The 13,041-nt window shown below is 56.0% G+C and overlaps 1 protein-coding gene across 10 annotated transcripts in view; it reads right to left on the bottom strand.

Annotated features, from left to right (window-relative positions):
* GRAMD1B (GRAM domain containing 1B) overlaps positions 1 to 13,041 on the bottom strand; it is a 181,688-nt gene that overhangs the window by 30,784 nt on the left and 137,863 nt on the right. For all 10 annotated transcript variants that reach the window (XM_041772301.1, XM_041772300.1, XM_041772302.1 and 7 more), the window contains one exon: positions 9,186 to 9,206. In XM_041772301.1, coding sequence (XP_041628235.1) covers positions 9,186 to 9,206 — 21 coding nt within the window. The remainder of the gene's footprint in view (positions 1 to 9,185; positions 9,207 to 13,041) is intronic.

Here is a 13,041-nt window from a genome sequence, read left to right on the forward strand (position 1 = left end):
TTTACAGAGGTAGAGGTGCATGGCATCTGTCCATTGTCTCCAAACCAAAACTCTGGCTAAAGGAGGGAGCCTCTCCTCTCCCCAGAACAGAGCTGTAGCTGTGGGAAGGGGGAGGGAGGGCCACTCCAGCCCTGACCTCTGAACTCGGCCACTTTTTTTTTTTTTAATTTTTTATTTATTTATTTATGACAGTCACACACACACACACACACACACAGAGAGAGAGAGAGAGAGAGAGAGAGAGAGAGGCAGAGACATAGTCAGAGGGAGAAGCAGGCTCCATGCACCAGGAGCCCGACGTGGGACTCGATCCTGGGTCTCCAGGATAGCGCCCTGGGCCAAAGGCAGGCGCTAAACCGCTGCGCCACCCAGGGATCCCTGAACTCGGCCACTTCTACAAAAACTGGCTTGGGTGCAGGGACCCCTTAACCCAGCCTTGTAAAAAAATGCCCCGATTCTACGAGGCTGCCAATGTGGATGGCAGGCCAGCCTCTGCCTCCTAGACTCTAAAGTAGAGATGCATCAGGCCGACCTGCCACCATATACCTTCGACACAAGAGACCATGACCCTCTGCCTCCCACCCCTGCAATCTTAAAGCCATCTCCTCTAAAAGGGAGGCATGGCTCAGCTACTTAATTTTAAAAGGTCAGAGAATTTTGGTTTAAGGATGGTCAGGTGTAAGGCCCTCGGGAAGCAGGGCCAAGTGGGGAATTACAAGGGTGCAGCACAATTGTCACACAGGCCCAGAGAAGTTGGGATGCACACTCACGGCTGGGACCTCCTCAGATCCATGCCAGTAGCAGAGTTCTGCATCAGCAGGTAAATCTGTAAACTTCTTCAGGTACCACTGCAAAGACTGGCTGTCCTGCTCCAGCAGGAGGCTCCAGAGGACCCCAGACTCTGTCAGAGATTCCATGGCCCTCCACGGCTCCACCTCCCAATGGAGTCCAGCTCCTTGAGCTCCGGTTCCCAACTGTCCCCTCAGAATGAAACAGTCTTGTCTGGGCTGAACGCAGATGGGCAACCCTGTGGCTTCTCGAGGGTCTGTGTGATCTTGACTGGCCTCCTCTTGTCTCCCAGAGCTCCGTTCCCAGCGTGAAGCCTCACAAGTGGGAGGGTGTGGTCAGCATGGTTCGTGGGACAGGCTGGCCAGCCAGTCTCCCATGGCCAGGTTTTGCTTCACTACACTCGGGCTCCGACGATGTGGCTGGGCTTTGGCTGATGGTGACCCAGAGGGGACGTGGCAAAGCCCCTCCTCCTGGTTAGTGCGGACAGTCACTCCAAGAGGCCAGTTGAGGCCAGAAGATGCAGACAACGCAGCAGGTGCACAGGGCCAGCTGGAGGGCTCCAAACAGCAGGCCGCTGGTGGACAAACCCCGTAGGAAGGGGATGACCCCACAGCCAGGTCCAGAAGTGCAGCCCACTGGTTACTCACACATAGCTCCTAGCTGGTCAGAAACTCCAGGGACAGAATGCGCTCCCAGCTCCCCAGCTGCGTCTGGCCTGTCCCATAAGGCCGTTCACGGTGCAATCTGTCCTCTGGGCGGGCACTGGTCCCTGTGACTCACAGCCCTCTCCCAGGCACAGCGGCCACCACTGGCTGCAGCAACAAGGCCAGCTCTCACCCCCACCCCTCCACACACCCCTTTCCTCCCAGCTCGTGCTCTCCTTAGCTGACCAGCACACAACTTCTTTGTTAAGAGTTGCCCGTGGCAGGAGGGAGGCAGAGTGGGTGGGCGGGCAGGGCCAGAGCCCTACACATGCCTCAAGTTACAGGATCTGGGTGATGGTACTGGCCAACGTCCTCTAGTAACCCCCCGGCCTAGCCTGGCCTCCCCAGCAGATGTTTCCTGCAATGGAAAGTAGCTGGCCAGGGTTCCCAGGGGGGAGGGGCGGGGAGGTGCCAGGGGCGCCACTGCTATGATGAAATCTGAAATCGGAGACTCTAACAGCCAGGGGACTTCTGGAGCACACTCTTCCCTGTGTGCAGCACCAGCAGGAGATTTTGGAAGTCTGACTCCTCTTGTTGCAGATGTGCTGGTGGGGAGAGGCTGGGCAGATCGCCTGGGGAAGGTGAGGTCACCGGCTCTGGGGACCCAGCCCGGCCTCCAGCACTAGCAGCAGGGGGGTCCAGGCCAAGAGGATTCCCAGGCAGCTCCTTGGACCTTGAGGGCCAAGCAGCAATGCTAAGAGCAGAGAGTTTGGCCCTGGGGTCCAAAAGAATGTAGGAAAGCTGAGGAACAGGAGCCAGGCCAGTGGAGCCAGGAAGGGCTCCAGACAGAGAAGCTGAGGCAGCGAATACACAGCATTGGGACTGGGAAGACATGGTTCCCAGGAGAAGTCAGACCTTTGAAACAAATGGAGCACCTGCCTCACCCTCTACAGCTATGCCCACCGTGCTGCGAGGGTCCCAAATCTGTGTGTCATGATGAATGGTGCCTGAGGTTGGAGCCAGCAGCACTCAAATATGAGCATACTTTAAAAGGATCTAATGAATGCATTAAAAATGGAGATTCTTGGAGCACCTGGGTGGCTCAGTCATGAAGCATCCAACTCTTGGTTTGGGTTAAGGTCATCATCTCAGGGTCGTGAGATGGAGCCCCATATAGTAGGGCTCTACACTCAGTGGGGAGTCTGCTTGATGTTCTCTCCTTTTCCCTCTCCCTCTGCTACCCCCTCCCTTTCTAAAGGATAAATCTTTAAAAATGGGGATTCTTGATTCCTAAACCAAAGATTCTGACTGCAAGAAACACAGAGTCCTGGTTAAATGGTGTAAGAGGAAGTAGAGAAACTCTGAATCCTTCCCCAAACTCCCATCACTCTCAATGTCTGGCACAATGGATGCAGCCCCACGGCCTCCATCGTCACACATGCAGGGTGGTACCTCCATCAGACTACCATCTTCCCCAGGAGAGACCTGTGCCTCAAACAGCTCCATCTTCTACAGCACAGCATGATCTGCTGCTCAAAAACTGTGCACCAAATGAACACATTCCTTGTATACCTCTAAAACTATTCCTATTTACACCACATCTATGTGTGCACAGCCACCCAGATCCCCAACTCTACATGCACAGCTTCCTGGTGCCCAATCTCTGCCAACACTCTGCAAACCACACATCCAAGCTTCTCTTTGCCCTGCGTATGGCAGCCTTATTCTTTGCACTGTGGTAGGGGAACCCAGCAGTCCCATTTTCCAGGGTGGCCAGAATACCTCTCCTGGGCCACATCGGACCCTAAGGTCTAGGCAGCATATAGACCCACGAAAGCTGAATCATCACAGTAATTCCCCAGAAACATTTACATATTGCTATGCGCCAAACAAGGGGATGACGGCTGCAGTCGGGTGAGGCAGGGGCAGGATACACCCAAAGAGATAACCCCTGGGAGACAGTCTCGGTACTCAGCCTTTGTCTCCTACAGCCCCCACTATGGAATGGGCTGGGCTGGGCTGGGCTGGGCAGGGCGGCAGGCAGCTTCCAGCCGGAGGAGAGGGAATTGACCCCGAGCTAAACATTAACCCCATGGCAAACAGTGGGAGCTGGGACCAAGTGGTACCCCCTCCCTGGGCACAGCACTGGGAGGGGCGGGTGGAGGAGCCCAGGAGAAAAACAGATGGATTTTTGGTGCAGTAATGGATCAATGGAAGAAATCAATTAAGACCCTCAAAGGAAATCATGCCCCTCCAACCAAATCCAGGTAGGGAGGAGCCAGATGTAGGAGAACAGGGGTGGTGGGGATGGGGGCAGGGAGAGGCAATGAGCAAAGAAAAGAGAGGGATGCACATGGGAAAGTGGCGCCAGGCAGAAAGGCAGAGGGGAAGGAGTAGGATTGAGAGGGGGTCTCGGGATCCCTGGGTGGCGCAGCGGTTTGGCGCCTGCCTTTGGCCCAGGGCGCGATCCTGGAGACCCGGGATCGAATCCCACGTCGGGCTCCCAGTGCATGGAGCCTGCTTCTCCCTCTGCCTCTCTCTCTCTCTCTCTCTCTCTTTCTCTCCCTCTCTCTGTGTGACTATCATAAATAAATAAAAATTTATAAAAAAAAAAAAAAAAGAGAGAGGGGGTCTCATCAGGAGAGATGGAACCATTCTGGAGAAGGTGCAGGAAGGGGGTCCGGGAGCACAAGTCAGGAAGACTCTTCCAAGACAAAGGATAAGAAAACAGTGGGAAGATGGGCAGAGCCTTCCTGGAAAGAACAGGCTGCCGAGGCTGTAGGTGGCATCTCCTCTCTCAGAACTTCCACTTTCTGGGGACGCCTGGGTGGCTCAGTGGCTGAGCATCTGCCTTCGGCTCAGATCCCAGGGTTCTGGGATCGAGTCCCACATTGGGCTCCCCACCGGGAGCCTGCTTCTCCCTCTGCCTATGTCTCTGCTTCTCTCTGTGTCTCTCGTGAATAAATATATTTAAAAAACAAAAAACCCTTCCACTTTCTGTACTGCCCCCTAATTCCCAATTTCATGCCCACAAAGCTTAGTTCTCTTGCTCTCCATCTTATGCCTGCCAGACCCACTCAGTCATGCCACAGGATTGGCACCTATCCTTTCCTTCCACCAAAAAGCCAGCATCCCCATCCCAGGGCATCGAGCAGCTTGGGTGCTAAGTCTCTCCCAGCTGCCAGGGCCTAGGCTCTGGACCTTTGATCTCCGACAAGCTGCTTCCCTGGGTTGCCATGATGAAAGACAACCCTCCCCCACCCCCCCCCCCCGGAAAGAGGTGAAGCAAATGAGGACAGTTACCTGTGTCCAGATGAGGCACCGAGGTGGAGATTTGTTCCTGCTCCATCCAAGATGCAAGCCTACTATACCCCAAAGGGGCCATCTCTGGGGGACAGGCTATACCCCTCCCATCCCTATCTTTGCCCTTGGCTCCCTGCTGAATTTAAAACCCTGTTCCTGCTTATCCCATTTCATGGCTACTGAGCCATGTCTCCCAAGCTCTGCCCTGATGAATGAAGCTGGGATAGCCAAGTGGGGTGGGGGTGGGGAGGTCAAGGGTATGGGGGTATAGATATAGTTAGGCCTGGGAAGGCCTTAAGGCCTAAGTAGATTGCACTGCCTTCACACCTCACGCTTGGTCTGCATGTCATACCCCTGCTAGAGACCAGTAGCTCTCATGCCTCAGCCCTTCCACATGTCCCTGGAGTCTAGTCACTTCCCTCCATGGGCTCCCCATTCTTTAGGCCAAAGTGGTTTGCCATCATGGTGAGGAGCTCCTCCTGTCACCTGGCTAGACAGGTAAAAGTAAAATGTGCAATAATGACATACCACGCCACACTGGTCAGAATGGCTAAAATTAGCAAGTCAGGAAACAACATGTTGGCAAAGATGCAAAGAAATGGGGACCCTCTTGCACCACTGGTGGGAATGCAAACTGGTGCAGCCTCTCTGGAAAACAGTGTGGAGGGTCCTCAAAGGGTTACAAATAGAGCTACCCTATGACTCAGCATTTGCACTACTGGGTATTTATCTACAGGACATAACCATAGTCGTTCGAAGGGGCACCTGCCCCCCAGTGTTTATAGCAGCAAGGTTTACTATAACCAACTGTGGAAAGAACCCAAATGCCCATCGATTGATGGAAAGGTAAAGAAGACGTGATACACACACACACACACACACACACACACACACACACAGCATATTACTCAGCCACCACAAAGAATAAAATCTTGCCACTGACAACGACGTGGATGGAACTAGAGGGTATTATGCTAAGCAAAATAAGTCAGAAAGACAAATATCATGATTTCACTCACATATGAAATTTAAGAAACAAAACTAATGAACAGAGGGGAAGGGAAGGAAAAATACAGCGAGAGGAAAACAGAGAGGGAGGCAAACCATAAGAGACTCTTAACTCTAGGAAATAGAGGGTTGCTGGGGGGGGATGGGGTCACTGGGTGACGGGCGTTAAGGAGGGCACATGATGGCATGAGCTCTGGGTGTTATATGAGACTGATGAATCAGTGTATTCTATCTCTAAAACTAGTAACACAGTCTATATTAATTAAATTGAAGTAAAAAAAGTTATAAATAAGTAAATGAATATATATCACAAATGCTATATTTAAAAGCAGAATAGTGGAATCTTGCCCCAGGAAATCACATAAGTCTATTCGCTATCACTATGTTTTGTGTTATTCCGGCAAGAAAAATAAATGCAAGTATGAAAGAAAAAAAACAAGTAAAATGTAGAAGACAGACAGGTAAAGGAGGGAGCTGGGGAGCAAGCAGGGGGGTACCAGGGGGGCTTTCCCTCCTTCAGATCCAAGCTACTCCAACAACCTGAGATGTTCTCTCCACGGTCAGCAGCGCCGCGATGACCCCCCAGGCTCCAACCTGACCAGGGCATGTGTGACTGTCCCCCTAGAGTTGGGATGACGAAGCCCTGGCCTATCCACACGACATGGCACCTCAGGCAGCAGCACAGCTGGAGCACCACCAGAGGGTCAGGAGACCGATTACAAAGAGGGTTGTCAGCAGAGCTGAGAAGGGGAGACGGGACAATGCATGGGCAAGGTGAGTGCCTTCTGGAAAACCATGAATGTACTACTGGAGGGCAGTGCTGGGGAGCAGGGGGGCAGGGAGCTGACCTGAAGGCTCCTGGTGGGGCCTCTGCCCGCAAGAGCACAGTCACAGATATGCCACGCAGCAGGAGGGTGTCTGGCCACCCAGGGGCGCAGGCACTGGGAACACCCCACGCCCATGTGCATCGATTCGGGTGGCTCCAGGGAAACCCCTGGGTGGCAGCTTCCTGATTGAGCCAAGGCAACGGTGCTTAGGGGAACGGCCACGCTCAGGCTCGCTCCACAGATAAGCCAGCTGGTACCATGAGTGGGCCGAGATGCGGGTGGCGCACACTGCATGGGACAGACGGCATCCTGCTTCCTCCAGACACCCAGAAGTGGGCAAGCTCGGAGCCAGGGCGTCGGGCTCGGCGTCAGGAGGAGAGCAGAGTTGACGCGGGAAGAGCGGCCCGGGCTTACCCAAGCCAGCCTTTCTCGGGCTCCACCTGTGACACCAGCGGCTCATTTCCCTCCCGAAGTGAAAACACATGAAGACAAAGTGGAAAGAGGAACGAAGACACAGCTCCTGGCATCTGCAGCTCAGGCCGGCTGGAGGTCCCCTGTCACCTCTCGGCACCACTTCCCTGTCCCTCCTGCACATCTTCCATGCTGCAAGCTATCCCTGCCTCGTGCCAGGCCTCCGCAGAGGAAGCTGAGCAGGTCCCGGGCCCACAGAAGGCAGACAAGGCGCCACACCTGCCCGGCAACGTGGAAACAGAGCCACCAAAAGGGAGCCACGGGAAAGACATTTCTGGATGGGCCCCCTGGGGCCTGCAAGACGCCCCAGAGTGAGAGCACGCGTCCCAGTCCCAGAGACAGGGTGGCCAGAGGGAGCGTGAAACGCTGCTCAGCAGAGTCCCTTGTGCACTTGACCTCTGTGCGTGATGATCTGTGCCGAGGGGACAGGCCGTCACGTTTCTATAATTCATTTGGGGTGAGGGGTAAGAAAGAGGCTGGAGGAGACACTTGGCATCCCTGAGTCCCAGGAAGGCCCAGGAGAGGACGGTACAGGGCCTCAGAGAGGGAAGGACATCCAGCCAGAGAAGGGAAATCAGAGAAGGGCGAGGAGGAGGAGCCAGAGAGAAAGGGTAGGGAGAGTTAAGGAAAGGAAGAGTGAGATGGAACAGAAGAGCCTGAATGAAGGGATCAAGAGGAAGAGGAGGGACGAGGAGGCTGGGGACCAGCCACAGGCTTGGGGACTCGCATGTCCAAATTTGGACATTTCATTAGCCTAACATGTCCCCAGCCACTTGTCTCCTGTTCCTTGGGGGCACTAATTTTGCAATCTCGCTCTGGGGGGGTAGGTTTGGTGGGGTAAGGTATGCCGGAGATCCCACACGCAGCTCTCAGGAAAGCGGGGACCCCACTCCTCCCTCGCAGAAGTGGCTGCGATTGTCTCCAGGATGTGAGCTCCAAGCAGCATGTGGGCTGAAGACCACAGGGGGCCCCAGGGGGAGGCCTGGGGAATGAGGGGGTGTCTCGTGGCTTCTCCTCGACTCAGGCCACTTCGGCCCTGCAACCTCTGCCTCGTGTGCACCAGGCCAGGTGGGCAGAGCTGCCCAGGGCCAGAAAGGCCCGGCACGCAGCAAGAGGTCGGAGCCACGGGGCTGGCTGACGTGTGCTTGCTCTGGGGCATCACGGAGGCCCTACCTCACCCCACACACAGACACCAGGGACTCTGACTCCAGTCCCCATACAGTGACCCCAGCGCCCCCTCCCCCAGGTGTCCACAGCCCCATCACCCAGAGCCTTCTCCCACACGCTCCACATGCCCGTGGGACCTGGGCCTAGGGGAGGCGCAGAGGTGGTACCTGCATGGTCACGCAGACGCAAGTGTGGGCAACAGCAGGCTTGGAGCAGGAAAGACGAGGCCCCGAGGCCAGGCCCTCCGCTGTGCAGTCCCAGAGGGCAGAGTACAAGTGGCAGGGGCTGGCCGACACTTCAGTCAGCTGCTCTCCAGGGGAAAAGTTCAAAATACTGCAGCCCAGTCTGCGAGACGGGGGTTGAGGTCCCAGACAGGGCTGCGTACGCCACAGTACAGCTTCTGGGTGCAGAGCAGCTGGCTGAGCCACCACCACGGATGACCCCGGGCTACCCCTTCACCATGGACCCAGGAACAGCAGATGCCTTCTAGAAGGAAGGCGCCCCTGGGGCGGTGGAGGTAGGCCTTGGAGCAGAAGACAAATTCCACTATGTGGAACAACCCCTATACTAACGGGGAAAAGTCTTCTGGCTGCATTTCCCCTAAAATGTCTCGGTTAAGGGAAGAAAAGTTTGGTCCTAAGTTCAGGCCCAGGGCCATCCCGGTCCCAGAACTCTCCCTGGTTTTTGGATGCCTCCCCCAGCGGGTCCCCTCCATTGAGGCTGGAGGAACCCTGTCCAGGAGTCTAGGGGAGGAGAATGGGGGCCGTCCCTCCTTGATCCCCCTGAATCCTGCTGCACAGGATAACCAGTGGGTCAGGTTTTGGAGGAAGGAGGCCACTCAGGGGCCCGGCAACTTGCTCAGGCCCATAGGGCAGCCACACCGCACCCCAGACCTCTCTCCACCCCCCACCCCACCCACTTCCATCCCCCACCCGCTGCCCATGCACCCGACAAGAAGAGAAACAGGGATACTTACGTTATACCAACTCTGGCTTTTCTGAAAAGACAAAATGAGAGAAAGGTACAATTAGTCAGGGAAGAGATGGCGGGACTGGCCAGGGTGTGCCTGGCTCGAGGGAAGGATACACAGACAGCAGAGGGCGGGCAGGGAGGAGGAATCCAAATGCAGCTGAATGCTTCCCATGTGGCTGCTTGAGAGGGGTCCTCCTTTCTCAAGACAGCTCCAGAAAGGAGGCCCGGGGAGCAGTCCATGCTGGAAGCCTCACCAAGGTCGGGGCGGCAGGCAGCGGCAGCACCAGCCAGAGCTCAGCTGGAGGGGAGTCGGAGCCCCATCATGAGGTTCTCTGATGGGGGTAAGGGATGCGCTGCAGGCATCCAAGACCCGGTCCCCCAAGGGGCCCTGACCAGAAGCAAAGTGCAGATCGAGACCAACCCAGCCTTCCGCTCCAAGTCAACCCCTCTGTAGAAGGCAAGAGGGGACCCTTCGGGTGCAGGAGGAATAGGGGCCGCCCGGAAACCTCCTCCAACTACATTCTCAGGGAGCAGAGGACAGAGGTTCTCCTTTGTTCAACAACTGGCTGACCGTCGAGGTGACAAGGCAGGAGAGTCCTGGGGGTTGTGCCCCAGGAGGAAGGCCGAAGCACAGAATTAATTGCCAACAGTGCCTCCTCGCTTCGTGGTGCTATAACTCAGCAACAAAGTCCAGACTCGTGCCAGCTCCAAATTCAGGTGTTCTCCATCCCGGGCCCTGGGCAAAGGGGACTCGTTTTCATGGCAACTGAGAAGGACGGCTGAAACTGTGCTTTGTCTACCTCCAATCTATGGCCGGGTGTCCTTTACGCACACCCCACTTGAAAGAGAGAGAGACAGGCAGATAGGAGCACGCAGGCACACGCACACCCTTGCCTGGGTCTCATCTCTTGAGGTGCTGATCCAACAATTTTAGATTGGGGATGGGAGGCATTTCCGGTTATAAAAAGCTTGCCAAGGGTATCACTGCAGCAAAGAATCACCAGGGAGGGGAAACTGTACCTATACACAGAGAGGTGGATTCTGGGTGCCACTGGCAACCTTCACACCCCAGACACAGGGTCTAACAGACCCTGACCCATAAGGGAAGGAAAGGGCAGCCACAGCCTCTGAATGTCCACTGGGGGCATGCCCGGTGGGGGGAGGGAGGACGGGCGGGGACAGGAGCATGGTGATGTGATCACTCCTTCGCCAGCTCTCCCATTCCACCAGAACTCTCTAGATGCTCTCCATAGTCATTTCCCAAGAAAGGCTGTCGCGATGGCCCATCTGGAAGCCCCCTATACAAACCACAGCCTGACTTTCTCCTCTAATCCAGAAGTCTTGGCAGGTAAGAGAAGCCAAATATGAATACTTAAAACCAACGATGTCACTGCTGGGGGAGCTACCGTCACATGGGAATCCTGGACCTGGATCTGGAAATCAGCCTGCAAACATGTGGCTGAGGCTCCCCGGATCTGGAGGAGAGTGGCTGGGGCAGAGGCTGCGTCTGACCTGATCTGTGCCTCGGCAGGTCTTCACCCCTGGGCCTGTCCCTCAGATCCCAGGGCATGGGTCTGTGTAGACATTCACTGCATCACATCTCCCGACACCGGAGAGGCACCCTCTAGGCGCTGCCAGCCTCGACGGCCCCACAGTTCCCGGCATCTCATCAAATCCAAGCCAGGCCTTTCAGACACCTGCTTCCCAGCTGAGAAAACTGTCACCTGCCCCCTAGCAACTTACCCCATTGTCCTGGCCCTCACGCATGACCCTAGGAGGACAGGGGGTGACAGGAAATAACCTGGGCTGGGTGTGGGGGGCCCAAGATCCTTTATGATTGATTACTCCTACCCGCCCCTGCCTAAGGTAAACAGGAAAGGTAGATTTTCTTTCTCCTCATACTGCCACAAGGAGGTGTCCCTTCTCCATCTGTTCAGAACAAAGGGCTTCAGAGTGACAAAGAGCCTCCACCAGGGGAACCGGCATGCATCTCTGCGTGATGCCTCTGTGTGCAATATTTGCTTTTTCATAAAGGTGGGGATGGAGGGGGGATTTGTGTTCCCAAGTACTGAACCATCAAGAGCAAAGACTTCCCGTCTTCTCCCTCAGCGGGAGCCTCTACCCTCACCAGTCGTCTCCAGGTGGCTTCTTATCTGCCACCACCGAGGGTACCCCTGGGGGAAAGGCACCCCCCTCCTCAATCCACAGTAGCTCCTGGGAATACCCACGGTGGGCATGAGAGCTTGAACTCTGACCAGCCTCCTGGAGGCAAATTTCATCCCAGTGGCTTTGCTCTTCCAGGGCTGAGCCCCGAGCTCAGGGGGGAGGCAGCGAAGCCAGAGGGGGCTACAGACCCTGAGCAGGGAAAACAGAGGTGTCCACTCGCATGGCTTGGGCTGTCTGCGCCTGCGGGTTCACGAGAACGCCCCTCCTTGGCCAAGAGGGCCAGAAGCATGGGAAAAACAGAATGAGGAGGTTGGGGGGGGGGGGGTGGTGGTGGTGGTAAAGGCTCTCGGACAGGTTACGAATGGATTTGGCTAAAAGGCTGGGGCAGGGGGAGTCAGGAAAGAATACTCCAAGACAGCTGCTGAGGACAGGGAGCTGAGCGGAGCACATTTCTACTGCCTTCTATTCTAGAAGGGCTCTCAAGTACAAGCACTAAAGGAATGCAAGGCCCCTGGAGACAGACCCCACGTTCCCTAAAAACATCTCCCCAGTGCAGAGGCTCCTGGAGTCGGGAAGACGGTGGGGGGGCCTAGGGGACCCAAGGAGGGGAAGAGAGGAGCTCTACTTGGAGGAAAAAGAGAGACTTCTTACTTTGATCAGGTTAAGTCTGTCATACTGGAAAGAAAATCATAGAAATTAGGATTGAAAGACATGGTAAGCGTCAAGGGGAAAGGAGCAGCAAAGCCACAGGGCAGGGGTGACACAGCACACCCGGGGGGGGGGCCAGCCTGGCTGGTCTGGAGCAGGGCTCCCCAGCAGTAAAGGCCGCTGGCTCCCCCTCGCGGCCTCCTGCCGGCACTACAGGGTGGAAGCTGGGCGGTGGCACAGACTCCAGGGGTCCAGGGAGGAGGAGAGAGGCCCTGGCATCTTCTAGCTCACTGCTTGGGGCAGGGCTGCACCAGGAAAGGTCGGCCTCAGTGGTCCAGTTACGGATTCGCTGGAGAGGGGCCCTACTGACCGCCTCGCCCCACCCCTGCAGATTAGCAGGAGGAAAGGGAGGCCCTGGGAAGGGAAGGCTGACCCACTGCAAGCCGCAAAGTGGAAGCCCTCTCCAGCTTGCTTGGAAATCACAGGAGCTCCCCTCCTCGGTGCGGTGTGGATGGTGTGTGTGGACGGGAGGGAGGTGGCCTGGCACGGAGGCCACTGCAGCTCTGGCCACCAGATCCCTTGCCACGGATGGGTACGTTTGGTCCAGTGGGGGGACAGGACATCTCCCCCTCACTTTCTGTTCCAGGCCCTGACCTGCGTACGACTTAATTCCCATACTGGTCCTCACATTTCTTTTCTGAAGCCTGTGTGTCTCCCTGCACGCATTTCCCAGATGGACCTCAGCTGCCGTCACCACCTCCCCCTGGGCTGGTAGGGCGTCCCTTTGCCCACAAATCAGTCCAGTCCTTTTTTCAGTGGCATTTAGAGGATGGTGGTGTCAGGGGCAAGAGTCCTGATGGGCGAGGGAATGGGATGTGTGTGTGTGTGTGGGGGGGGGGGCAGCTATCCAAACTAGGAAACTCCAAGGCTATGTGTCTGCCTCCCCTGAGCTCTTTAAAGGGGAAAAAAGGAGGATCCCTGGGTGGTGCAGTGGTTTGGCGCCTGCCTTTGGCCCAGGGCGCGATCCTGGAGACCCAGGATCGAAT

Source organism: Vulpes lagopus, chromosome 10, assembly GCF_018345385.1.
Source record: "Vulpes lagopus strain Blue_001 chromosome 10, ASM1834538v1, whole genome shotgun sequence".
Taxonomy (NCBI): domain Eukaryota; kingdom Metazoa; phylum Chordata; class Mammalia; order Carnivora; family Canidae; genus Vulpes; species Vulpes lagopus.